This window comes from Jatropha curcas, chromosome 7 (genome assembly GCF_041381405.1).
Source record: "Jatropha curcas cultivar XTBG-Jc1 chromosome 7, XTBG_Jcur_1.0, whole genome shotgun sequence".
Taxonomy (NCBI): Eukaryota; Viridiplantae; Streptophyta; class Magnoliopsida; order Malpighiales; family Euphorbiaceae; genus Jatropha; species Jatropha curcas.
The window spans coordinates 9,087,242-9,112,769 of NC_143157.1; the positions used below are offsets into that span (position 1 = coordinate 9,087,242).

At 34.5% G+C, this 25,528-nt stretch overlaps 2 protein-coding genes and 1 long non-coding RNA gene across 6 annotated transcripts; 1 reads left to right on the plus strand and 2 right to left on the minus strand.

Annotated features, from left to right (window-relative positions):
* Positions 1 to 4,821: 4,821 nt before the first annotated feature.
* On the plus strand, positions 4,822 to 15,164 carry UBP25 (ubiquitin-specific protease 25). 2 transcript variants are annotated; one of them, XM_012225540.4, is made up of 9 exons: positions 4,822 to 5,347; positions 5,430 to 5,895; positions 5,995 to 6,070; positions 6,174 to 6,266; positions 11,958 to 12,044; positions 12,155 to 12,924; positions 13,408 to 13,536; positions 14,473 to 14,620; positions 14,725 to 15,164. In XM_012225540.4, the coding sequence occupies exons 1-8, from the start codon at positions 5,167 to 5,169 to the stop codon at positions 14,576 to 14,578; spliced, it is 1,908 nt and encodes a 635-aa protein (XP_012080930.1). In that variant the 5' UTR covers positions 4,822 to 5,166; the 3' UTR covers positions 14,579 to 14,620; positions 14,725 to 15,164. The 2 variants fall into 2 exon arrangements, with proteins under 2 accessions (XP_012080930.1, XP_012080931.1); XM_012225541.4 differs by having other exon boundaries at positions 14,736 to 15,164.
* A 938-nt stretch (positions 15,165 to 16,102) lies between these two features.
* LOC105641085 (solanesyl diphosphate synthase 2, chloroplastic) lies at positions 16,103 to 22,366 on the minus strand. Its single transcript, XM_012225542.4, has 6 exons — positions 21,654 to 22,366; positions 21,382 to 21,503; positions 18,580 to 18,707; positions 18,403 to 18,506; positions 17,206 to 17,333; positions 16,103 to 17,037 (listed from the first exon to the last, which is right to left on the minus strand). Exons 1-6 carry the CDS (start codon positions 21,868 to 21,870, stop codon positions 16,489 to 16,491), a joined length of 1,248 nt encoding a protein of 415 aa, XP_012080932.1. The 5' UTR covers positions 21,871 to 22,366; the 3' UTR covers positions 16,103 to 16,488.
* A 1,219-nt stretch (positions 22,367 to 23,585) lies between these two features.
* On the minus strand, positions 23,586 to 24,788 carry LOC110010259 (uncharacterized). Of its 3 annotated transcripts, none has more exons than XR_005177509.2 (2): positions 24,572 to 24,788; positions 23,586 to 23,941 (listed from the first exon to the last, which is right to left on the minus strand). It is a non-coding gene; the product is annotated as an uncharacterized LOC110010259 (long non-coding RNA). The 3 variants fall into 3 exon arrangements; XR_002285242.3 differs by having other exon boundaries at positions 24,166 to 24,788; XR_002285241.3 differs by having other exon boundaries at positions 23,586 to 23,944; positions 24,166 to 24,788.
* Between the last annotated feature and the right edge of the window lie 740 nt (positions 24,789 to 25,528).

Sequence of the window (25,528 nt, forward strand, 5' to 3'; positions counted from 1 at the left end):
TTGAAGGTTCTAAACTGTCCATGAATTGCTTCCATGAAAACTTTCAGTTGAGGATCGTTAATTGGACTTCCATCTCCAGATTTGCCTGAACTCATGGTTAGTATTCAAAGAGAAAACACTAAAAGATTTGAGTTATTGGTAATTCACTCCCTCACGTGTTTACACTCTTGAATCACTCCTTGCAATTCTTCCAATTGAACTTCAGAATCTTAGTTCAACCAACCAACTCTAAGTCACGTTTACAATCAAGGAATAAAAACTTAATAATGAAAAGCAAGCACAAATTCTAGAAAGAAGACACAAAACGAGATGGATAGTAGCACAAGAACATAAACAATGCACTACTTTAATTATCAATTAGAGTGTAGTAAACAAACAAACACACCCTAACAATGTAATAGAAGCAATAGAAAGTTTAAACAAAAATAAAGAAACTAGAATTTAAAAGACAATTACTGGATATAATGTATGAATTTAGCTTACTACAAAGTAAACCAAATATGGATCTAATAATTCTACCCAAAACAAAGCAAGCAATCAAAGAAAAACCAAAAGAAAACAACTTTCTTACTAGGGTCAGAACCGAGCACAGGCGTGCTAGATGGAGCACGGGCGTGCGTTTAAGGCCTAGTCCAACTAGTGGAAGTCAGAAACTAGCATGGGTGGGCTTGAGGTGAAGCACGGGCGTGCTGCCTTGTTTCCCTTTTCAATGCAACCCAATTTAAGTACGATTCTTAGATTTGACAAGGATTGTAGTAGATTTGCTTAATCTTAAAAGATATGGTCAACTAATCCTTATTATCTTATCCACAAGTAGTTAAGATTAGGTTTTATCACAGGATTATAGTGGATAAACTAAATCCCATAAAATATGGTCAAATCCCTTAGGATTAGGAACAATCCCACAAAATATGGTCAAATCTTCTAAGGATTAGGAATAATCCCACAAAATATGGTCAAATCTTCTAAGGATTAGGAATAATCCCACAAAATATGGTCAAATCCCACAAAATAAGGTAAAATCCCTAAAGATTAGGATCAAATCCCTTGGATTCAGGAACAAAATCAAGATCCACACAAGCAAATTTCAATGGTGGACGAAATTTTTTTTCTATACTCCTTTTTTTTTTTTTTTTTTGGGTCAACAAGATCTAAGATCTAAACTTCCAGAATTGAAACAAGAACGAAATTACTAAATTTAATTAAAGCAAAAACGAATTGAAACTAAACAAAAGAAAACAAACACAAAAAGAAACAAGATGAAGAAGAAAACAAACACAAGAACAAGAAGAACAAGAAAACAAATAAACACAAACCCTAGAACTAAGATAAATAAGAATTTACCTTAATCTTTGGCTCTGATACCAAACTGACACGGAACCCTATGGAAATATATTCCATGAACTCTATGACAAGTTTTGGAAGAGATCCAAGATCTAAATAAATTCCCCTCTATGGCACCCAAAGCTTAAAGAAGCAAGAACACCAATAATAGAGTAGAAGAATAAGATAAACGCCACAAAGAATTGATAAGTTTACCTTGATTCTTGATGGAATTAGAAGAATGCAATCTCACACTCTCTAAAAACATGAACACGCCAAAGGCATGGAAGAAGAAAATCTCTCTTTAATTGATTGAATAATTCATAATAATTACAAAATAACAAGCTATTTATACTAATCTAAGAGGTCCAGATCCTTAGAGGATTTAGAGTTAGCTAAGGAGTAGGATTTAGCAAATCTAAACCAACTAAGGAGTTGACTAACAAAATCATAATAACTTAAGGATTTGGATATCTAGTCCAAATCCACTAAAGATTGACTAAATCTAAACAAAATAAGGCTAATTAATCAAGGGTGGCCGAAATATTGGAGGCCCAACCCATTAACAAAGCAACAACTCAAAATAAGCTAACTAACTTAATGAGAGGCAGAGACAAGCACGGTCTAGGGTGTGCTCTTTGGCACGGGCATGCTTCAATGTAGGAGTTCCCTCGTGAGAGGCAGAGGGAAGCACGGCCTGGGTGTGCTATTTGGCACGGGCGTGCTTCAATGTAGGAGTTCCCTCGTGAGAGGCAGAGGGAAGCACGACCTGGGTGTGCTATTTGGCACGGGCGTGCTTCAAGGTAGTTGTTTTCCTCAGCAAGTCAGACGAGGGCACGGCCTGGGGTGTGCCATCTAGCACGGGCGTGCTAACCAATTCATGTTCCCACTCAAAATGTGCTTCTATTAATGTGAGAAACTTATGTGTTCCTTCAAGTTCTTCATAGCACTTGTTGAAAGCAAGGTCATGGAGCTCTTATGTGACTTATTCTTGAATGTGTAAGGACATGGTTGCTCCATACTTCTTTGTACGGCTCCTTGTAATTGGTCCACTAGGAAGTGCTAATGGATTGCCATTGTTGTGGCTCTTGTTCCCTTGAGCTCCATAGGTGGTTGGTGGTGGTGGATCCGTATCACAAGATAGCTTAGTAATTTCAAGTCATAGGATCATTTGCACAACCATCAATTGAGTAATTTTCCATATGGAATTCTCATGCAGGTCGCTTCAGTAGACTTTTTCAAATAACAAGCATATACCTATTAATTCTAGATATCATATATGTCTCAGCTTATGAGAACAACAACTTCCCTTCACAAAGGAAAGAATATGTACTAGTTTCAACAGCTCTAATCATTGTCCATTAATGAGGAGAATATTGACCAGGAATATTTAGAGACATTGCTTTAATGCAAAATAAAACTCATAATTATAACCACATTATAAATTATTTCGCAAAGCAATATCATCTCATAAACTTTATCTTTTACCGAGATTCTTTTAATAGAATATAAAAAATAAATAAATGTCTTTTATTAATAATAAAATATTTATTACATGAAATATCATATCCAAAATATAACCAATCAAAATGGCTATAGCGCATATAACTAACATGTTGATGATGATGTTGTGTTTTATGTTGGTGAGGTTTTATTGAAGTTGTAGTTGGGTTGGTAGATTTCATAGAAGTGTTTAAATGAGTTTTCTTCATTTTGGGATTGTTGAAAATATAGAAAAAACACTTGCAGTTTTTCTGTAAAAATTCTCCAAAAAATTTTCTAAGTTATTTTTGGAAAAGTAATAATAAACATTTTAAAATGTTTAAATAATTATATATGTTCGAGGTGTGGGACTAGTAGTGTCCAATCCTGCAGAACTGAATGATGGGAGTTCCTTTTATTATTATGTCAAATACAAGTAATTGAGCAAAAAGATTTATTAATAACAATCATAGACAAGTAGGTAAAGAAAAGAGGAAAAATAATGTTAACTTGAGAAAAGTGACAATTGAGATACCAAGAGAAAAGATGAGCAAGGACAACCAGAGATTCGAAAATGCAACCAGAGAAAAGATGACTAGATTATAGATAAAGGGAACAAAGCTCAAAAATGGCAACTAGAGAACTGAAAAATCTTTGAATCTAAAGTGTGGTAAACTCGACAATAGTGGACAGAGAAACAACTATTAGAAAACGAGAGTCACTTTGGTCTCACTTCACTCCTTTGAATAAGGAACCTTAAAATTTCATGATTTTGAAGTGTTGAAAAGGAATAGTGAGCAAGAATCCAGACATTTGACAAAAATAAAATTTCAATTTTTGAATCACAGAGTGGCTTGATTAAACTGAAATGGTTTGGAAAACGATTTCATACTGAGGCTTTGTTAAAAATTTTGGCTAGGGTGTTGATTTTAGATGAAGATTCGTTAGGTGAAGCTTGAGAAGGAAAGGGTGACTGTCGATGGAGGTGTTTCAGGAAAGTGAAGTGGTGGATACTGGATGAAGATATAGGGTTAATTCTGTAATTTAGCAGTTAACAGTAAAATTTTACACCTTACTAACCTTATTTTCCTCCTATTCTAACCTTATTTTCCTCCTATTTTGGGGAGTAAAACATGGCATATTGCACATTTATCCATAACTTTACTTCCTTCCCAAATAGAGTATTTTGTAAAATACATAAACTTTTACTTCTTATTTTCCGCTCTTTCCTAGTTTACACAAATCAAACAGAGGGTTACTGCTTTGTTTTTAAAATGCAAGCATGACAAATACACCAACCCACAGTTATAAGAGTTATGCTTCTTTATAGTAAAACTAAATGCTTGCTGGCAACAAGGGCAAATTGATTGGTTTACTCAAGGAATTGTATATGTTCATAGAAAACATAATTTAGTTTTTTTTTTTTTTTTTTTTTTTTTAAATTTAGCAAAAAAACATAAATTTAAGGAAACTTAAGTATATTTGTGTTTTTCCACAAGCCACTTAATAGAAAAAAAGTTGAATTTTTAGACTAAATTGACAATGGATATGTTCAAAAATATTATTTATTTTAATAGCTATTAATTATTGTGATAGTTGTTTTAGGTATTAGAGCTGGTAGCTATTTATAGAGGACGGTAAAATAGGTATTTATTTTAAAATGATAAAAAAAGATACTATTTAGTTAAATTTCAAAGAAAAAAATAATGGATATGATTGAAAAAAAAATTAATTGATCTCTCAAACTCTAAAGCTACATTATCGAGTGGAGAGAGTTTTTGATTTCATCAAAATATTAAAATTTAACTCAAAAGCTATTGCTCAATATAGTCGATAGTATAATAGTAAAAACATAGAGGCAAAATACCGTATTTTGAAAAACTGAGTAATAATAAATAATTTTGTTAAAATATCCCGTAAAAATTTGAACTTACGGAGTTGGTTACCGACTACTGTATTACACATACATATACATATAACAATAATAAAAGATATAAAAATTGGTTTATACTGAAAAATAGAAGATAAAATTAACGCCAAGACAAGGGCAGAAAATCAAAGAGGGGAGGAGGGAAGGGAAGAATCAAGAGGCTGGCAATTATCATCAAATAACTAAATTTTGGGGATCGGTAGGGCTGCTTCTGCAGTGTCTGCCCTTTCCACATAATTTGAAAACACAAAATAAAAAAAAAAAAAACCAAAATTTCCATTTCCATTATTACTTTGTATTGTAACCTCGCGATGCGATTGGGTTTAACGCGGCGGCGGCAGCAGTCGGTGTCGGGGAGAAACGACTTGACAGAGGTTGTCGTTTCAAATGAAGTTGGAAGAAGGAGATCATCATCATCATCACCTTGATGAATGGGATTGCAATTGCAGATGAGTTGGCAGCCGAGTTTATTGAGTCAGAAAAGAAAGAACGGACCGCCTTTAGGGTTGAAGAATCTCGGCAACTCTTGCTATCTCAATAGCGTCCTTCAGTGCCTTACTTATACTCCTCCTCTCGCTAATTTCTGCCTCCGGTTACAACACTCCTCTTTCTGTATGTCGTTTTCTCTTTACCAGTTTCTTAATTTGCTCTAATGGCGAAATTCTAATCACGCTTTCTTTTTTCTTTTTGGCAGGTGATTCTGTTTCCAACGGTGACCGAAAGCGGGAGTGTCCATTTTGCATACTTGAGAAACGGATAGTTCGGTCCCTAAGTCTAGACCAAACGCTGGATGCCCCATCTAAGATCCAGAGCTGTCTGAAGATTTTTGCCGAGCATTTCCGGGGCGGTCGCCAAGAGGATGCACATGAATTTTTGCGCTATGTTATTGATGCTTGCCATAATACCTGCTTAAGACTCATGAAACTGCGGCGGAAGGGGAATGACTCTGCTAGTGGAAGTAATTCTGTCGTTAAGGAGATATTTGGCGGTACTTTGCAGAGCCAGGTCAAGTGCTTATCATGTAATTCCGAGTCCAATAAGGTTGATGAGATCATGGACATTAGTCTCGACGTTTTGCATAGTAATTCGCTTAGAGAGGCAATGCAAAAGTTCTTCCAACCTGAGATTTTGGATGGCAGTAATAAGTATAGATGCGAAAAGTAAGCAATTCGTCCTGTAGCATGTATTGTGCTTTTAATTTAAATTCGATTTAGTGCTTTTTGTATTGTATTTTACAAAGGATATATATGTTTGTTTAGTTGTAAGAAATTGGTGACAGCAAGGAAACAAATGTCAATTCTGCAAGCACCTAATATCTTGGTAATCCAACTGAAGGTGGGTCATCTTGTGCTTTTGTTTTGTTGCTTTCGAGTTTGTATTGCTTCAAGCATGTTTCATTTTGGCTAAACTGAGTAATTGTTATATTTGGTGTTTCTAGAGATTTGAGGGCATATTTGGTGGTAAGATTGATAAGGCTATTGCATTCGAAGAAGTTCTAGTACTTTCAAGCTTCATGTGTAAAGGAAGCCAGGTGTGTGTAATTTGATGTAAGACTGCCGTTGGTAATAATAGTAGTTTGTAATGATGTGAGATGAAGATTAATTGTTTGCGGCCTAAAATCTACAAAAAAAAAAAAAAAAAAAAAAAAAGGAAAAAAAGAAAGAAAAAAGAAAATATGGGACATTTGTTACATTGTCTTCGTAATCCATTCAACCTGTTAATTCCCTGAAAGCCAGTCAGACATAATATCCATCTAACACAAATAGCATACACTGCAGATATAGTTGCTTTTTCATACTGTTTAATTTTCTTTCTTGAAATTGGCAAATGTATCTTTGACATTTAGAATGTTGTGAAGTATAATATTCAATATGAATGAAGAGTTATATGTGATGGATATATGACATAAGCATGTAAGTTTTGGCTTGGCAAGTCAGCCTAAGATATGAAATGATTATTTGACGTCAGGATTGTGTTTGTATCAATATAACATTAATATGTTTTTTGGTAAATCTAAGCTCTCTAATTCCATATCCATGTTCTTAAGTCGTGTCCAATATCGCGAGCAGTAAATTAGACTGTTAGAGTAATACCCTAATTCAATCCAGTAAGGTAAGCTAAGAAGTTTTGACATCAAGCAAAGCTTTGTCTTAGAATGCTTTTGTTTCTACTTGTAACCAAGGATAGAAGGTCAGTGACTGCCAGCATCCTGATTGAAAGTCTGGGGGCTGAATTGACTGTGTAAAAGAGGTGGCAATAAGGATAGATGTCACTATAGGGCAAGACTGATCTATTAAGTCCACTTTTATAGCAGAAATCCATTGGAAAAAGTCCCTAGCATTCTGCAGCTAGAGCATTTTAAGTTACCAAGTGAACGAAACGAAAAAAAGTCAAAAGAGGATTAGAAACTAGAGAAGTAGATAGAGAGGTGTTGGAAAAATCCAAGAAAAAGAACAAAAGATGATAAAGAAGAAACTGTTGAGGAAGAATCTCAGCATTTGTTTAATAATCTACTCAAATGCCTCAATGGAGATTCCCAGTTCATACAAAATAAGCACCAAGTTCTGGAGTAGTCCTTTTGTCATGTGTAATCATTCTAACTAGTTAAGTCTTGAAGCAAAATGAATAATAGGTGGATGTGGCGGGGTAGAGAAGATGGGGTGGCATTGGTTTTATGCGATGAAATAAAAAGGTTAGGGAAATCTTGGCCTTTACTTTCAACAATGGTTTTTTCTTTTTGCTATTTTTGCCCTCTTTTTCCCCTGTAAGTTGGGCATCTAAATACACTGCTTTTAGGTCAGTTTAGTGTTTTATATGGCTTTTCACTCCCATTGTCATTATTACTTAAATATAGTGTTGCAGACATTAAAGAAGTAATCAGTTTGGTGTAAACTTTAAGTTCCATAGTATATTTTTGGTGTTGTAGGTGGTTTGCTTGTGGTCTTCACAAGCTTGATGACTATGACCTGTGAGTTAGACAAAGATGGGGTTGGCTTGGAATCAATCTGATTCTCAAGTAAGTGATGGTGATAATGAGATTTGCAAGGAAACTGAATCTCGTGGTTATGTGAAAGTGTACCTTTTCTATAGAGTTTTGAGTTGTGCATTGACTCCATGTTGTATACATGCTGGGTTACTAACATCTTTCCCAAGTAGGATTTTAATTTATATTCCAATGTGTATCGCCCATTGGCTTCATTCGCCCATTCCTGTGTGACCTGACCTTCTCTCTTTGCATTTGGTTTGCCCGCTACTTGACTTGGTCAAGAGCGACACAAGGACCAACTGTTTTACAGATTCTCTGCTTGTTATTCTGACTGTCAATTTTGAAGACAACAATTAAGGTGGATAGGAGTATACTAATTATAAAATTTTCTATGACAATTAAGTGCTATCTTATACTAGTAGTGTCTCAAAAATTTCAAAATGATATGGTGTATTTTGGTTTAGATACTTTGTTTTCGGATATTAGAACTATTAAAAGCATGTGATTTTGATAAATTTAGTTATATTTTGAATTTTTTTAGAAAATTCTCCATTGCACCGGCTGCGACTGTTACACTTGAGTTGCGGCATGCTGACTCATATATGACAAGATTGAGATCATGAGATTGGCCACACCTATGATTTAAATCCTTACTTGTGATGCACGGCTTAGAAAATATCCATAGAACTGTAGGAAGTTGTGTGGTGACGTATTTAATGCCAAAGCGAGAGCGGCAAGTAATGATGCAGGAAAAAAGAGTCCTTACCATAAATAAAGAAGGTTTTCGGGGTTGTTGATGATGGAGGAGGATATATGGAGAGAGAACTAGTGATGGATGCCTTGGAGATGCAGATCGGGCCTGTCTAGCTGGTTAACTTCAAAGAAGATAAGGAACAGGAGGTTTTGTGTTTTGATGGAGATTGGGAAGTGGGAAAATGGTCATCTAGGTGATTTACGCCTGGCTTTGGCTAGGATTGGAAAGATATGAGTTTATAGATAAGCTTAAGGAAGGAATTGATCTTCCTCCACTCAATTTCGAACACAGTTCTGCTTCTATTTCTCAAATTTTTAGTTGAATTTCCAATAGCTCAATTATTTAATGAGACTAAGGGTGTAATCTGAATTTTAATTCTACTCCTAATACTATGCTACACTATTATGACGTTTTATTCTTTGGATCTTTGATATTTTATTGATGTATATATCATGCTTAGCCATAGTTGTTAAGGGTGCACCTAAGGCACAATGTGCAAAGGGTGCAGCTCCTAGTGCCTCAAACCCTAAGAGGCAAGTGATATCATTAAGATGCCTCAATCAAGGTGCGATGCATGCTCCTAGGCATGCAACATCTCCACCTTAAGAAAAAAAAAGAAAGAAAAAGGAAACATCAAATATTGACAATTAATTTAGGCAAATCATGTCTTCAATCCCCCTGAATTTAAGGATATTTATCATATATGTTAAAAATTTTATCTTACCCTAGTCAACTAATTGATCAAGGCAAATCATATCCCAAATGTTAGGATCATTACCATATAGGTGTAGAAGTCAATATTCTTTTAGTCAAGATTGATGTAAATAATGTCCTTAACCTTAGGATTATTACTATGTATATACAATTTTCTCCTGATGATAACCAATTGATACCTATGTTGCATAGAAATGGAAACACAAAAATGTGGGAACAATGGGAAAACTACATTTTAAATATAATTTTACATGGGGAAACAGTATTTTATATAGGGAAATGGACATGCAGAAATTCCCATGGGTGAGTTTCTGTGCATCACAGATTGTTACTATCCCAAATCTTAGGGTGATTACCTTTTATGCATAACTTTCTAACCACACTTCCATTGCCAATCAAGAAATCTCAAAACACCTTCAGTTTCCACTTGTTTCTCTACTCAAATTCTTTTTACTATATTAGTTTTATAGATTGTTCTAATTCATTGTATGTAGAAATATGGACTGAAAACAAACCTATATTTTTGTGTGGATTCCAAGATGATTGATGCTAGAATTTAATTGTAGTAGTAGTAGTTGTTGTTGTTTTATTATTATGTGTCTTTTTTTTATACTGTTTGCCTCATGTTGTTAAGGTAAGTGCTTGTGCTTTGTTCCTTGTGCTAGGCTCGAGGACCCTTTGTGCCTTGCACTTTCAATGACCATGTGCTTAGCTGTTGACTTTCATTCATAGATGCAGCTAAAATGGAATGAATTTAATCATATTCAACACTGACTTTTTAAGCAGAAGAAAAGTACTTTGAGATTGAATGAAAAATATCTTCAAAATATCAAAGACTGAAAGATGAATTGTTGCTGAATATTCTTGTTAAATATCTTTCATCTAGCATAGATAAAAAGAAGTTCGACGGAGAATCCTTTAGTGTTTTTTCCAAGTTATTCTTATGGTCTTATTCGATTTTGAAATATTTTTCCCTATAACTTGGTTAATCATGTTTGGAATTTTATGCTCTTCTCCAAAGTTATCGTTAATATAGGATTCATTTGTCACAATAAATAACCTTGATAAGGCACGTTCTTTGGATACTGTTCTGTGTTTTAGTAGAGTTCATCTTTTGTTTTTTCCCAGAACTTTCTTCTTGTTTTCCATTTTATTTGACTCAGAACCTATTTGACACATTTGTGGAACGATGGATTACCTTACAAAATTCAAAAATATTTACTGAAATTGAATTTTTAAGGGATCTGGTAAGAAGAAAATACCAAAATGTTTTAGTTTTCATGTTCTGTTTTAGTGATTAAGTATATTTATTTGGAAGGAATGCCTATATCTTTATATATCTTGTTTAGTTGCCTTAGTTGCAGCGGGGAAGGGTTTTCTTCCTATCTTCATTATGGTTTTTGCGATTGATCCTTAGAGAGAGCAACTGTTGCTATTAACTAGCTAAATGGAACTTGGAAGGCATACCATGTTAGTGTTACCATTTTCTTTGTAATTATGTCTTTCTACGTTAGCGTTATCATTTTCTTTACCTGTTATCCTTTATAATAATAGACTGTCTTAACTGCTACTTGTAATTTTGTCTTTTTGCTCCAATTTCCATTAAGGACATTTTATTTTATCTGATTTCTCTCTCTTTCTAAGCCAGTGAAGTAACTGATTTTTTCTCCATTAAATTGTGAAAGCTTCTTGACTTATATCTTCCATCTTGTTTCCTTGCAATCGACAGCGGATGTGTTTGCTGTTCATTTTTTCTAGTCCTTTTACCTAGAAAATGTTCATGCTTTAAGAAATTTTCTATTAAAGGCATTCTAAACTTGAGGGTAAAGACACCATGTGGCCTCTAGCGCCTTAATTTGCAAAGAGGCAGGCGACCTTCATTACCTTGACTAACTGGATGATAAGCTTAGCTAGCTTGCTACATCCACGCCCCTCTTATTTTTATCCCTGAATTGATGATTCCCCTAAGTAACGTGCCATATGACATTCTCGTCCCTTTTACCTAAAGTTATACGTCTGATACTGTTGTTAGTAGCTTTGATCAACAAAATTGTACGAATGAGCACCCTGACATTGACAATGACCTCAGGACAACTAAATCAAGGAAAGATAGAATAACAGTTGATGCAGTTGAAGAGAATATTCCTCTGAAACAGCTTCCTGATGACTTGTAGAGTCCGTGATGAGAGACTGTGTGCCAGAGCTTTTTGCACTTATCACCACCACCTTGGAAATTTTGTCCTCTCTGGTGAATTGAAACAGAAAAGAGTGGTTTAACAACTCTACTAAAAATTAGTCTGAAGAACAATTGACTCGGCATGAAAATTTTACTTCTAAAGCATCATATTGCAACATTATTTCATTAAAGATTTTTGCAGTCATGTAACTAATACGTCAAATCCTACAGTGTGCATAGAATCTATACAACTTCTCAAAAATATTATATGGCAGCAGCTGTGAATATCCGTTTGATCCCGTTTAAGAATATGTATGTACGAAATGACTGATAAAAAATTTATCGCATGTAAAATCCTGAAGGTTAATAAGAATATGAACTTTTTCCAGGAGCCAACTGAAAATATCCTCTGAAGTAATTCTCTTTAGTCTCATACCATGTTCGTAATTGGTAGAGATTTGAATTCTTCGGCATATTGTTTTTCTGCAGTATGATTCCAATTAGTTCTGTTTATTTGGCTTGTTACATTTGATATCATAGTGCTTGGTTTCTGGACATCTTATATTGTTTCATTTTCTTTCCCCAATACTAGGATCCACGACCAGAGTATAATCTCTTTGGCACCATTGTCCATTCGGGATACTCGCCAGAATCTGGACACTACTATTCATATATCAAGGTTTAATTATTCTGCTTTAAAATTGCTTGGCTTTTTAAAATTTATATGTTAGTTTTTGAGAAGCAACTCTCAAGTATTAACCAATGTAATTTCTGGTTATTCATGCGCAGGATGCAATGGGGCGGTGGTATTGCTGCAATGATTCATTTGTGACACTTTCAACACTGCAGGATGTGTTGTCAGAGAAGGTCTATATTCTTTTCTTCTGTCGCACTAACCAAAGGTCATTATCTGCCCGTGCCCCTTTTACTGCCAATGGAGTAAAATCATACAATCTCAATGGGAGTGAGGCATCTAAGAACCCAAAAGTCCTTCCAACTAAAGGGATTGCAAAAAAACTATTTGTTGAACAACAATCTTTGGATAAGGATATTCAATCCACGTCTAAGGTTGATAAAGTGCCTTCCAGTCCGCGGGTAAGGTTTAATATTTTGGGTACCTCTGGCTCCAGGAGGGTTCCTTCCGCTGTTGATGGAAAGGCTGACACTCTCAAGAACCAAAACATGAAAATGAATGGGACTGCAAAAGGCACAGGTTCTATGGAGAAAATCAGTGAAGATATGCCACCAATAACAAATGGAAATGGTGTTTACAACAATAAAAAAGTTGATGACGGTGATAACTGCAGAGTAATTGCAGCAGCAAGTGAAGATGGTGTTCCTCAAAATTGTGTTTTTAATTCAGTAAAGCCAAATGTATATGTGGTTAATGGTACTATGGGCAAGGCTGAAGCCGAGAAAGGTTCTGATCAGCATGAATTGCAAAAAGGAGTGAATTGTTGCTCTGGAATTCCAGAGTTGAAGAGAAAGTTGAAGGACTCTTACATTTTGTTTGCACAGGATGCTCAATCTCGAGCCAAAGTCGAACAGTTGAAAGAAGTGTACGTTAAATTATATTTCAACTGCTTTAGTAATCTAATTCTTCTTCTTTTAAATGAAAAAAAAAGGAAGTTTTACTGAACTCATGCTAATTAGAGCAAAACTAATTTCTAAATTTGCCAAATCATTTACTTTATTGTCTTTTGTTGATATATGCTTATGAAGTTTTCCAAAAGCTGAATTTGGATTGAGACTTGGTTAAGTTGAAAATGATGGATTTTGAAATTTTGCCAGACTTCCAAGTTATCATATTAAAGGCTACATGTATCTTTGTATGTGTTTAGCAATCATGTTGATGGCCAATTCATAGATCAGCTGGTGTCTAAAGAAAGACGTTGCAACTTGCAAGTGTGCCAATTGTTAGATTATTTGGATGTGCGTTTTAGCTATTTGGTTAGTCATGTTTGCCTTATCTATTTACTTGTTCACTTGTGTTTTTTTTTTTTTTTTTTTTTTTTTTTTTTTTTTTATTATTAATGTATCAGATTGAAGCAAGAAGCTTTCTCGGTTCTGCAATCATGTGGTTGGTCTAGTAAGGTATACAGTTTTATGTGTTCGAGGAAAAGATTATGCGCACGGGAAGCAGGAGACGTCCCTAGTAATATCGACTTAAAGTAAGTCTTGTTTAGTTTTATGTAAATTGTATACTTTGGAATGTTGTAAGTTCAGAGTTATACTGTAGTTAATTTCTCAAGGTGTATTTATGTCTATCAATTTTTTATGTAGAGAATATCTCAAAGAGCTTGCAACAAACTAATGTAGTTTTTAAAAGCAGGATTGTCTTCTTTCTGTCTCTAGATGAGATATTGATTCCCAAATGAGATGAGACAAAAACTACCAAAGGCTATTAGAGTTGTGAACCAATTAACATCTCATTGCTATTTTACACACTGTTTGACTTGAGTAATCTACATCATGGCTGTGTTGGATCAGCTAAGAAAATAATAAATATTTAAGTCAATGAAATAGGTGTTTTTAGTGTCATAACTTTGTTTTAACTTGCACCTGCTCTAGTTGTGTCTGGGACGGTTGTGCTTTGTCTGATGCTGTTATGTTTTTAATAATCTCTTCTTGATTTTCTTTGCTATGGGATTGCTTTTATTAGATTTCCTTCACCTGATGAAACTGATTTTCATTTTTATAGCCTTAAATGGAATATGAATACTCGTATCAAATCAAGACACCTAAGAGGTCCACTTAACATTGTGTCACCTTGCGTGTAGACATTTGAAGCAACATGAAATTTTTGTGATGCTATTTGGCAGGAAATCTAGTTGACTTTTAAAAGCAAAATCAAGGATCAAGTGTCCTGTTGGAAATCACAGGGCAACAAATTGAATTTGTGACTCACAACAGGATGCCTATGTATAAATTTTTCCCTTCCAGATACACTAGTTTGCTTAATTCATTACGTTACCGCAACATATCTTAAGAAGTATTTTATATATATGTCTACATATACAAATTGAGTTTGATAATGAGCTGTTTATTGTAACTTGCCGTTGATTGGAAAGTCTATTCCTAATTCCTTAGCTACTTTTGTGATGCAGGAAGGTTTTGATTGCAGAGGCCAAATCAACCTTTCTCTCACAGATACCTGAATCATTGAAAGAAGATCTAGTCAAACGTCTCAGGTCATTTAGCCAAGAGAAGTGACATCCTGCGCTATTTTGTTAAGTCGAATGGGTAACGAAGAAGGTAATTATACTCCATTTGGAATTATTTTAACATGCAATGTTAATGTTTGGGGCTTGGCAGGCTTCATTATGCTTGGATTTACTGTTTTGCTGACATTTTTGCAGTGTCTTGACAGTTGCTGGTGGAGCTCCTGTGTGTAAACTGTATGACTAATTGATGAAAGTAAAACATATTTTTGCAGAAGACAACAACTAGGGGGTTTTCTATACCCTGTCTTGTAAGCAAGTGGGGCAGTGGCAACAATAGGCACCTGTTAATTTTTTTTTTTCTTTTTTCCATTTATCATTGTTATTGTTATGATGGTTGTTTCCCAGTTGATGGTATTGAGATGAAAGGGCTGAGTTCAAAGTCTTGCCAACAATTTTTTTCCCCTTAAGCCTTGAGAGTTGGTTTTGGTGGAGAGCTATGAAGTCTTTATAAATTTTGTACTATATTCTTTTTGGCAGTTAGTGTAACATCCTCGTTGATGGGATGCACATACCAATTTTCCCTGTCCAGACAGTACCTTGTGAAATGTATACAATCATTGAGTTTTATCCTCCAACTTGTTATTTCCTCGCCTTCAGCCCTCATTGAAAGCAGGTAAGATTTTATTTGATGCTGTTATTTTTTTTTTCCTTTTGTTTATTCTTCTTAAGAAATATTTGTTAGATGTTTCTGTATGGATCAGAATCACTGGCAATTGGGCATTTTGTGCGATGCCTGAACTTATTATGAGAAGTCTACTGTGGCCCAGTACGTGCAACAATTTGTCTGGGATAAGAATTTCGTTTTTGTTTTTTATTTTTTGTTAGTTTAAACCTATAGCTTTGAATGCTAATCAAAATGCTGCATTTATTAAACAATTCTAATTGGTAATTAGAAGTTCAGACACCAAAAAACGAATTCTTAAAAGTTACCTAAATGAACTCTTAGTAGTTCAACCGCTTGATTGAAAAACAAAGATATCTGACATTGAATGGTTCATACCATTGGTCTCATTAACCCAATAAGTTCTCATGTTAGAATATATGAATGTTATTAGTTAGTATTTGGCTCGTTAAATGCATGCTAGCTCAACTAAACTTGTAAAAATTAACCTCGAGTTAAGTGATATTGAGTTCAAATTGGGCTGTTAAAGGTATAATTGAGCTTGAAAATCAAGTTCGGAGTTCAGCTAGTTTAAAAACAGCAAAGCTCAGAGCTCGACTCATTCATTTGGATTGTAAGCGAGATTAAGTTTATAGTTAAAAAAGAAAAAAGTGGTTCATTTATGGACTTGAACTCAAGCTCCACAATAGCTTGACTTCAAAATTCTGAGTACGTTCTCGATAAGCAAGCTAAAGTTTGGCCCTACTCAATTTGTTTTTGTTAAGGTCATCAAACAAATTTTTATCAAGGCAAATATCGAGTAGATCATAACCAGGAACAAGCTCATTTACAGTTCCAGCCAAACTGTGATGTGAAGATGGAGAGCAACCTTTCTAAAAGAAGCTAACCCTCTTAAAGAACATGGAGGTTCAAGGAAATTTTCCATTCACCAGTAAATGTGTATAACAGTGCCATGACAAAATCAATTAAAATACATTATGCAGCTTGACATTATTGATGATCATAATCTGTATCATATAAAAAATGTGTTGTTTATCTTCGGGCCAATTTGCAGTGAAACTTTGTAGTTCAATAAACAATATTACGAGCTGAATCATCATTTAACACTTAACCCATATAAAACCAGTCTCCAGTAGCTTTCTCCTCCTGCAGTTTGTACTTTGTAAAAGTGAAGTAACTGCAGTTTGTAATCAAGCTTAGGCTTACCGGCCCACAGTAATTCTTGCCGATTATTTGTTTCCCATCAAATAGTAACTCGTTGAACAAGATAGATTTAACTAATCAATCCGTTCCAGATTGTACAACACCATTTCCTCAAGGGCTGATCGAAATGCACCCCGAGGGAGACAATTAAGACTCTGAATTGCAAGATAAGCTTTCTCGTTTGCTAATTCTTGAGCTCTTTCAATTCCCCCACGGTGCTTAACCAACTCAACAGCTTTGTCAAGAGAACCTGTCTCGCAGAATTCAGACTCGATTATTTCTCTTAGTTTTGGCTCTTTCTCCAGAGCAAATATTACAGGTGCAGTCAGGTTCCCTTTCGCTAGGTCGCTGCCAGCCGGCTTCCCCAGCTGCTCTGCTGACTGTGTAAAATCCAGTACATCATCTACAACTTGGAAGGATAGTCCAAGATTCTTACCATATTCATACATTTGTTCACTAATACTACTGTCCACCCCACTAAAAATCGCTGCTCCTTTGGTACTAGCCGCAATTAAGGAGGCCGTTTTGTAATAGCTTTTGATCAAATACTCCTCAAGTTTAACGTCACAGTCAAACAAACTAGATGCCTGCTTTATTTCACCACTGGCAAAATCCTTGATAACCTGCCGAGGAGGAACCAATAGAACTATGAACAACTTCAGTTTACGAGAAGAGTACAATCAACCCAGTTGCTGTTGCTTCTGGTCCATTTTTGTCAAATTATAAGGGTATTTATAGGTAATAGGTTTCTGATAACCTTAGGATACATGCAAGTGGAGTTGCAGACTTACCTGACTAATGAGCTTAATAACTTCAATGCTTTCTAGATTTGCTAGGTACCACGAGGACTGAGCAAACATAAAGTCCCCGGCCAGTACTGCTACCCGTGTGCCATACAGTTGATGAACAGTTTCTTTTCCTGCAACACAGCAGTGGTGAAATCAAAGGTAAGAAAGACAGGTGAAAAATAAAAAAATAAAAAAAGGAAAAAGAAACAATAAAACTAAATGGAAAAGTATATCCTGGCACAAATATGGATCTAGAGGCTTCATGAACAAGATGGAAGCATTCGAGCAGTTAATGCTTTGTCAAAGGCATTATCACATCAGCTATTGCTCTATACATGGCATGATATGTATCATTCACATCATAATGCAGTCATTACTATTGATGTCATTTGTTTTACTCCCTAAGCTTCAAGTAGGCAGCAAAAAGCTCATCTATAGTGGTATATCTTTTCACAATTAATAGGCTACTCAGTTTTAAGTGGGGAAGTATTAGATCTTTAATATTGATTGTATAAGAACATCCAGAATGAAAACTTAATAAATGTGCTGTCATTTAAAAGTACTGCAAGGTATTTAGATAATTCCCATATCCAAAGAACTGAGATTGCTTTGACAAGCTATTGTCATTTGAAGATAGGAAGTTTCAAAAGGATCCAACTATAAGCTTCCAGCTAAAACTCATCCTTTTCGGCTCTGATTGGCTAGGTGAAAGATGGGAACTATTCAATGAAAATATTGAATTTCTAGTACCCACAGGATACATTTCAGCTTACTCCTTTACTAATCCTCCCATTTTGAAACCATAGGACATAGTGAACCAATATATAAAACTGCAAATGATGATGAAACACGAATCTAAATGACTGTAGTGCTATTGACCAGATTGAAAATGTCAGCAGAAAAAAAAAAAATCCCTATAGAACATTTGTAAGCATCACACAATATAACAGGATAAGTACTGATTATCTGCCGTAAGCATCACACAATATAACAAGATAAGTACTGATTATCTGCCAGCATAACGTAGCAGTATAGGCCATAGTATCAGACACAACAATCTAGTGCATGCCAAGCACACTTAGGAGTGGGTGTCGGTGTTTCAAAAACATTAGATACTCGTATATGTTCTGGAAATTCTAATTTACTGGGCTATTTTTATGAAGTGGGACCACTGAAAATTTTCAAGTTGCTTAGTATTACCTCTTCGCATGTCACTCTCATCTAATACATCATCATGTATTAAGCTTGCGGTATGGATCATCTCAATGATTTCTGCTAAGCGACGATGCTTTGTTGTAAGTTCTCTGCAACAAAGGATGTCAATATTCTATTCAATTTAATGTTGGGCACTTGGGAACGAATACCAAATAAACTTACTTTAATCCCGCTATTTCAGCAGTGGCTCTTGACACTAGGAATACCAAAGCTGGACGCATCCTCTTCCCACCAGCACCAAATATCTGCTCAGCTGCAGACATTAAAACTGGATTTTCTGCACCAACAATCTAACAGAGCATCCTAATCAGATATGTTAGAAAATGATAAGAAACATTAGAAACTATGCTGATTCCATTAAAAAATGGTGCTGTATGCAGCCATACTAGAATTTTGTGCATGAAGTGCAATAAGTTGGTAGGAATGATATAAGTTAGAATATTGAAAGCATCTTAAAGTTCTCTTGCATCATCTTCCTTTCCTTAACCTATAAAGTGCCTATATAATCTTTCCTTAAAGTATTCGGCACCCACATGGCCTAATATCCATTGCAAGGGAAGTACTAGAGCTTTTTTTGCCAATAAGACAACATATTATAAATGCACCCTACTGCCAAGTGCATTTCCTAATGTGTATAATCCAAATTCTCTGTGAGAATGAACTGTAATAACTTCCATTCACATGTATCCTAGGGTGCACTTTTTTATAGACCCAACTAGAGGTAACTACCTGGACTACAATATCATAAATTACAAAGGACGTTTTTGCTTGACAACATTAATTGAGAAGAAAGTTACCAGTATTTTCACATTCTAAGACATTTCATCTATCAAAAATCATAATGAGAACCACAGTGGCCTCATAAAGAAAAGCACCATGCTCAACAAGAGTGGGAGATTGTTGGCTTCTAGTCTTATTGATTTCTGATTCTTCAACTAACAAAAGATAATGCTATTATGCACTCCTAGTTGCATTATGACTAGGAATCCCATGCTAGTTACAGGATGATCTGCAGGTTTCAAGAAGTGAATTTGTCAATGAGAGACGTTTTCTCAAGAAGACCAAATCATCCAAACTTATTGAAACTGTCAATTAATTTCTCCAAGATGTAAAATGCCTGTCCTTTGTTCCATCTGAACTCCTTGGATTCCACACCCTATTCAACTAAACTTCAGTAACACAAAAGATTAAATCAAAACTAAATACATCTCCGTCCTGTTGTTGGATAAGATTGACTCGTAATAATGGTAACATTAGCAATCCATGTTAGCATGTTGATAATCCGAGACTTAATTTTTTTCCACAAAAAGTGGAATGTTTGCATGTTCTCTGTTCCATCGGCACTCCTAGAATTCCTGCCCCTATTCAACTAAACTTCCGTGATATGGAAGATCAGATCAAAATGAAATACATTCCTCCTGTTGTTGGACAAGATGAATCATAAAAATGGTGAAATAAACATTCCATGTTAGCATGTCTACAATCCAAGATTGAAAATTTTCCCAAAAACTGGAATGGTAATCTTGTTATGATTTGGAACTGTTCAGCAAAAGGTATTAAACTATAGCAACAGCAAGATCAATTTGATGACGTACGCAAGGATTTTGCTTCTATTTTGAAAGAACACACAAGAACTGAAAATAGTCAATGAAAAATGACCCTACTCAAAGCCTAGTGATAAAACAAAATATGACTTGCCAACAGTGGTACAATACAAATGAGACACACAGCTCTTTAGCCACTGAAGACTCAACTCAATAAAGATTAGCATAAACTCGTTCTTTATGATTGATGAGTATGTTCAAACTCACTTTTGGAACTCATTTAATGAATGAGTCAGGCCTCATATAAGTAACACTTAACTTGTCTTAGCTCGCAAACTGACTCCTCTAGTAAGTTTGTGAGTCAGCTCAAATAAAAATTTATTGATGAATATGAACTTAAGATATGAATTTTTGTTTATAATTATGCACATAGATACTTGAATTGTTTATTAAATAATTTAGATTTTTTTTAAATCTATAATATATAATTAAAATATAATCCTAAGTATTTAGATATAAATTATTAAAACGTACAATGAATACCAGGTATATGGAGATTTTTAAAATAAATTTATTTAAAAAATAAAACATTTATGGATGGTTTCATTTACAACTTAAGTCTGAACTAGTGAAAGCTAATTTATTTGCAGCTGTAACTTAATCACTTGCCTACAACTACCCTCATTCATGGTTTGCATATTGAGTATACATCAAGGGAATCCTATATAGGATTTCAGTAGCATATAAAACTATGAAGAGAAATTCTTGCTGTTCTGAACATAGGAAAATGCATAAGCATGTTCAATTCAATCCTCATCTTCAACCTCATTGATCTAAATAGTACTTGCAGCGTTAGAAGTCCTAAATCCTCCATAAGACTGCAATTATTGTTAGCCAAAACAACAGACTTGACAGAGCTGTTGCCTCTGCTTGCTATACAAAAGTCAATATTCCAACTGCTAACCAGATACAAACATTAAAGGCATCTCACCTACCACTATAACTGCAATAAAAATAATACCACCAATATTTTTCACTATATAACACATCATAATTATGCTACTTCATAATCACTAACTGTCCTACCTCCTCTCTCTTTAATTACATTATAGGAGTGTAAACCCATAAAATAAGCAATAGCTCAATTTTTTATTAGCAATGAACTTCGAAGGAGGCAAATCAAACTTTCTTTGCTAAAATGAAGCATATGATAATGCATAAGAGATTAAAAATAAAGAGAAGAATAGTTGAAAGCTCTATCAAATAGTGAACCACAAATTTGAAGCATTAATAAGAGAAAACTTTACAGGCATCATAATTTGCAGCCAAAAAAAAAAAATGTTATAATTAACATTCTAAAGAATACAACAGCAAGTATCATCAACACCCAACGGGCAGAATATTTACAATGGGCACTCACCGACCGGAGGTTGTGGTTAAGAGTCTGGAGATCGTCAGCAACCACTTCAAACAAATTTTTCAATGAAATAGGGCCTTTTGACTCCTTCAAATCCAGAAGTGTTACAGGACCTTGAGCAACTCCTATACAAATAACAAGAAGAAGAAAAGAAACAAAATTGGATAAAAATCACGTTCTATATATCATAATAAAGCCAAAACTAGTTAACTAAACTTAGCAAAAGCGATTGGTCCAATCACTACTACTAGTAACTATTTAGCAAGGAAAAGTACCATTAGGCAGAGTCTCAGGGGTCTTTGTGGAAGAAACTCTACACCGAGCAATATCTCGCCGGCAGCAGCGCAACCTTCTAGTGCAAGTCGTAGAAGCGAACTTGGCATAGTTCCTTACTGAATACCTGTCTATTGAAGCATTGGAGGAACACCCACAAGCCGCCAAATCAAGCAGAGTCCTTCCAAAATCAATACTTCGGCATGTCATTGACATCATTTCTCAAGAAGAACCAAATATGAAATATCACCCTCAAATCAAATACCCAGATAACAAATACCGTTCAATTTCCCATAAGCCAAATAACAACCAGGAAAATAGAGGGAAAGACTGAAAATAACCAACTGGGTTTGTTGAAAAAAGCAACAAAAACGGATAAAAAAAACAAATAAAATGTATGGGCGCTCAGTTTAGAAGGTTCTCTTTACACAGACAACACATGTGGGAGTCTTGCATTGAGTGGATCCTAGAAGGCCACATACTACTGTTTTGTCTTTGTGTTTCTTATCAGTTTGAGAGAGCTGAGGCCAATGATGTTTCGGGCAAAGGAGAGTAAGAAAGTTTGTGTTTGCACGAGACTTTGAGAAATCAAATTTGTAAGAGGCAAACGAACAGCCTCTCGGGTCAAAATCAAATCCTTCGCAGTAGCGGCTGTGACAATGGGAGCCACATTTAAAAAAAAAAAAAATTAATTCAGATATTTGATTTTCCATTTCTGTACTTCCGTTTGATCCGATTAGTAATAAAAACACTTTCCGCTGGTAATGGAAATTTCATCTCTTATTTATGGAAAAATTATAAAAGTACCCTCATATTATATCAAAATTAATTACTTTATACTTATATATTTTAAAATACACCGCTTTTTTTTTTTTATATTTTGATTTTCATCCAACTATTTTGTTTTTCCATTTTTATTTTTACAGTTAAATTCAAAGGAAAAAATTGAAATACTCTCGTCTTCTTTTCCCTTCTTGTTTGTTCTCTCTTCTTGTTTGTTCTCTCTTCGCCTCTCTCTCCCCGTCCCCTTTGTCTCTCTCTCTCTTTAATAGATTTGTAAACAAAACAAAAATAAATCTGTAAACAGAACAAGAACCATATCTACACAGTATGTATGTGTATATATATATATATATATATATATATATATATATATATATCATGGACCTCATTAAATGCAGAATTTGCAAGAGGTCAATATTTTAATGCAGATTATTGCTGCTCATAAGGTAAGTGTAACTTGATTTCCATTTCTAATTTGCATTAGCTATGGCCGGATGTTCATTAGGTTGGTGTGCTTTGGATTATCTAAAGGACATAATTTATATTTTATGAACGCATGGATAGCAAATTTTTGCTGTTTTCTTTTTTAATAAAATTCTCAATTGGAGGTGTATGTTGAATTTCAGGAACAGATATGAGATTTGCAACTAAGAAACCACTTTGATTTTCTGCAAGTGGAATTATTTTCATTTTAATTTCGTTTAACCATGAGATGTTTCTATTGGTTGGTTCAAGAGCATATGAATAGAAAATGCAAATTTAATATGGAGGTACGGGTACCTATATCCTTTTAACAAGTCTTTCTAACATAAAAAGTTGAATTTTTTGAAGGAATCATAGAATAGGATGACGGAATCAAAATATTGGAATAAAGTAATATATTTTAAAAAATATAAAGACATAATAGTTAATTTTGGCCTCAAATAGGGACATTTGTAATTTTTTCTTATTTATTACTCTTTTTACTCTTCCCAGGTTACATTACTTTAGAGAAAATAGAAAAACATACAGAGATTTAACGAGGTAGTTAAACATAATTTTATGTCTTTGTTATCTACAATGCTCCTAATCATTCTTAAATACACAATTAATCTGGCTAAACCATTTCTGATACCCTCAATTTTACGACTTGTAATAATTGCACCTTAAAATAAACTTAACACCCTAATTTTAAACTTGCATAGAGATTACACCATAATTACAAATTCAGTCAAAATTGATATTAAAATATAATGAACGTGAGACCTATAAAAATTAGCTAACCCAACTACAGTTAGCATTTTCTAAATGGCACTGCTTCGTATCAACCAATCCATCATGTCTATTCCATGAACCACAAAACCAAAAGCATTACTCTGTGTTTGCACTGTAAATTTTGGGATCTTTGAATAAATTTATTGTTTTTGGACCTTCTTTGTCAACAAGAGCCAAAAACTGGGCCTTGGACTCCTCCTTCGTCAATCAGAGATAGTAACAAATTCAATGGCTGCTTCTTCTTCTATAAGATCTGCTGCAAATGATATCGGCTTATAATTTGTAAATTAAAGTTAGACAAATGAGATCATAACTTCACAAAACTACTAACAGAATCACCTAATCATTTCTAGTTGCTTCTTTTTCAGATGCTTTTTAGAACAATGAAACAAGCTATAACTAATTAACAGTTAAATTTAATTAAATTCAACCAAAAAGCTATATTTTTTCTACTCGCAAAAATTCATGTATATGTACCTAGTGACACCACGGTAAACAAAAACCGCGCAATGAGGCATATTGCTTATACATTCTTTAGCGGTCTAGCCTCTTTCTTTCTTCGATTTCTTTGGTCCTCAGTAAAGTAACAACTGATCATTAAATATTACTACCTCTGAACTCTCCCAACTCCACCGACACTACCACCATTACTGCCACCGCCGTCCAAGTTCTAGAGTCATAAACATATTCATGAATCCTTTACTTTTTCTTTAAAAATTACAGAAACAGTTCAAATTAGAGTACCCACAAGCCAAAATAACACAATTATTCAAATACCCTCCATAAATCAGTAAATTCCCATTCCATTAAAAAAGAAAAATTAAACTTCGAAAAAACCCAGAAACCAAATTCAACAAAAAAATCATAAAGGCTGAAAATTCACCTCTTCAACAACAACCTTTGCCTTGCAGAAGCAATGAAAGATTTGCCACGGCCACTTGCAGCAGCCATGCTCATAAGTCCAAAATGAAGAAGAGCCATGGTAGCGAGAGACAGAAAGAGAAAGGAATAGTTGAAGAAGAGAGAATTAGGTTTGGGTTAGAAAAAGATAAAACGGTGTCGTTTAAAACATGCTAACCAAAGTTGGGTTAATTAACTTCTATGGGTCCCACGTTTATCATATTTTAATATCAATTTTGACTGGATTTGTAATTAAGAGTGAAATTTTTACACAAGTTTCAAATTGGGATGTTTGGAGAGTTAAGTTTATTTTAGGGTATAATTGTTACAAGTTGTAAAGTTGAGGGTGTCCGTAATGGTTTAGCCCAATTAATCTTGAGGAAGTGAGGATGCTTATTTTTCGCTAAAGGAAAATTGAACGGGCTTAGTTGATTTTATTTAAGAAAATTAGTTTTCATTATTACACTTATTCATTGATCCTCGAAAAAGGTTTCTTATATTGGTAAGAGTTTTATTTTTAGAGTCACCACCCTCTTTAAGGAAAATTATCGAATTAGTCGATTCTTTGGATTTGACTAACTCGATTTTAAACTAGAGACTGGGTAAGGGAGTTAACGGTGTCAAGAAGTTGTTAGGCGCCTGAACTGTCCGGTTAAATTGACCTCCTTGTTTTCCATTAATTCACAATAATTAATAATAGGATTAACTTAAATTGAGGTGTAAAATCAGTTTTAATGCAATTTTAGGAAATCATAGCAATCATGCATATCATCTCATACATAAAACATAAATTAAACCATCTAGAAAGGGGGAGAGGAGAAAAGAGTACAACCTATCTCCTAAAATACAATTTATCCATTTACCCTCCAAAAATTCCCAAAGCCCTTAATTAAGTACAAATTAGCAATAACAGGACCCATTAAGGTCCTTTATATTAAGG

Bases quoted from the DNA above. Each gene is read 5' to 3' on its own strand.
- UBP25 (XM_012225540.4), top strand. From the start codon at position 5,167: ATGGGATTGCAATTGCAGATGAGTTGGCAGCCGAGTTTATTGAGTCAG. The intron at 5,896-5,994 runs GTAAGCAATTCG...ATGTTTGTTTAG, and splicing joins AATAAGTATAGATGCGAAAA to TTGTAAGAAATTGGTGACAG. The intron at 6,267-11,957 runs GTGTGTGTAATT...CCCCAATACTAG, and splicing joins TCATGTGTAAAGGAAGCCAG to GATCCACGACCAGAGTATAA.
- LOC105641085 (XM_012225542.4), bottom strand. From the start codon at position 21,870: ATGATGTCAATGACATGCCGAAGTATTGATTTTGGAAGGACTCTGCTT. The intron at 21,504-21,653 runs GTACTTTTCCTT...TTATTTGTATAG, and splicing joins CCCTGAGACTCTGCCTAATG to GAGTTGCTCAAGGTCCTGTA. The intron at 18,708-21,381 runs GTGAGTGCCCAT...ATGCTCTGTTAG, and splicing joins TTAACCACAACCTCCGGTCG to ATTGTTGGTGCAGAAAATCC.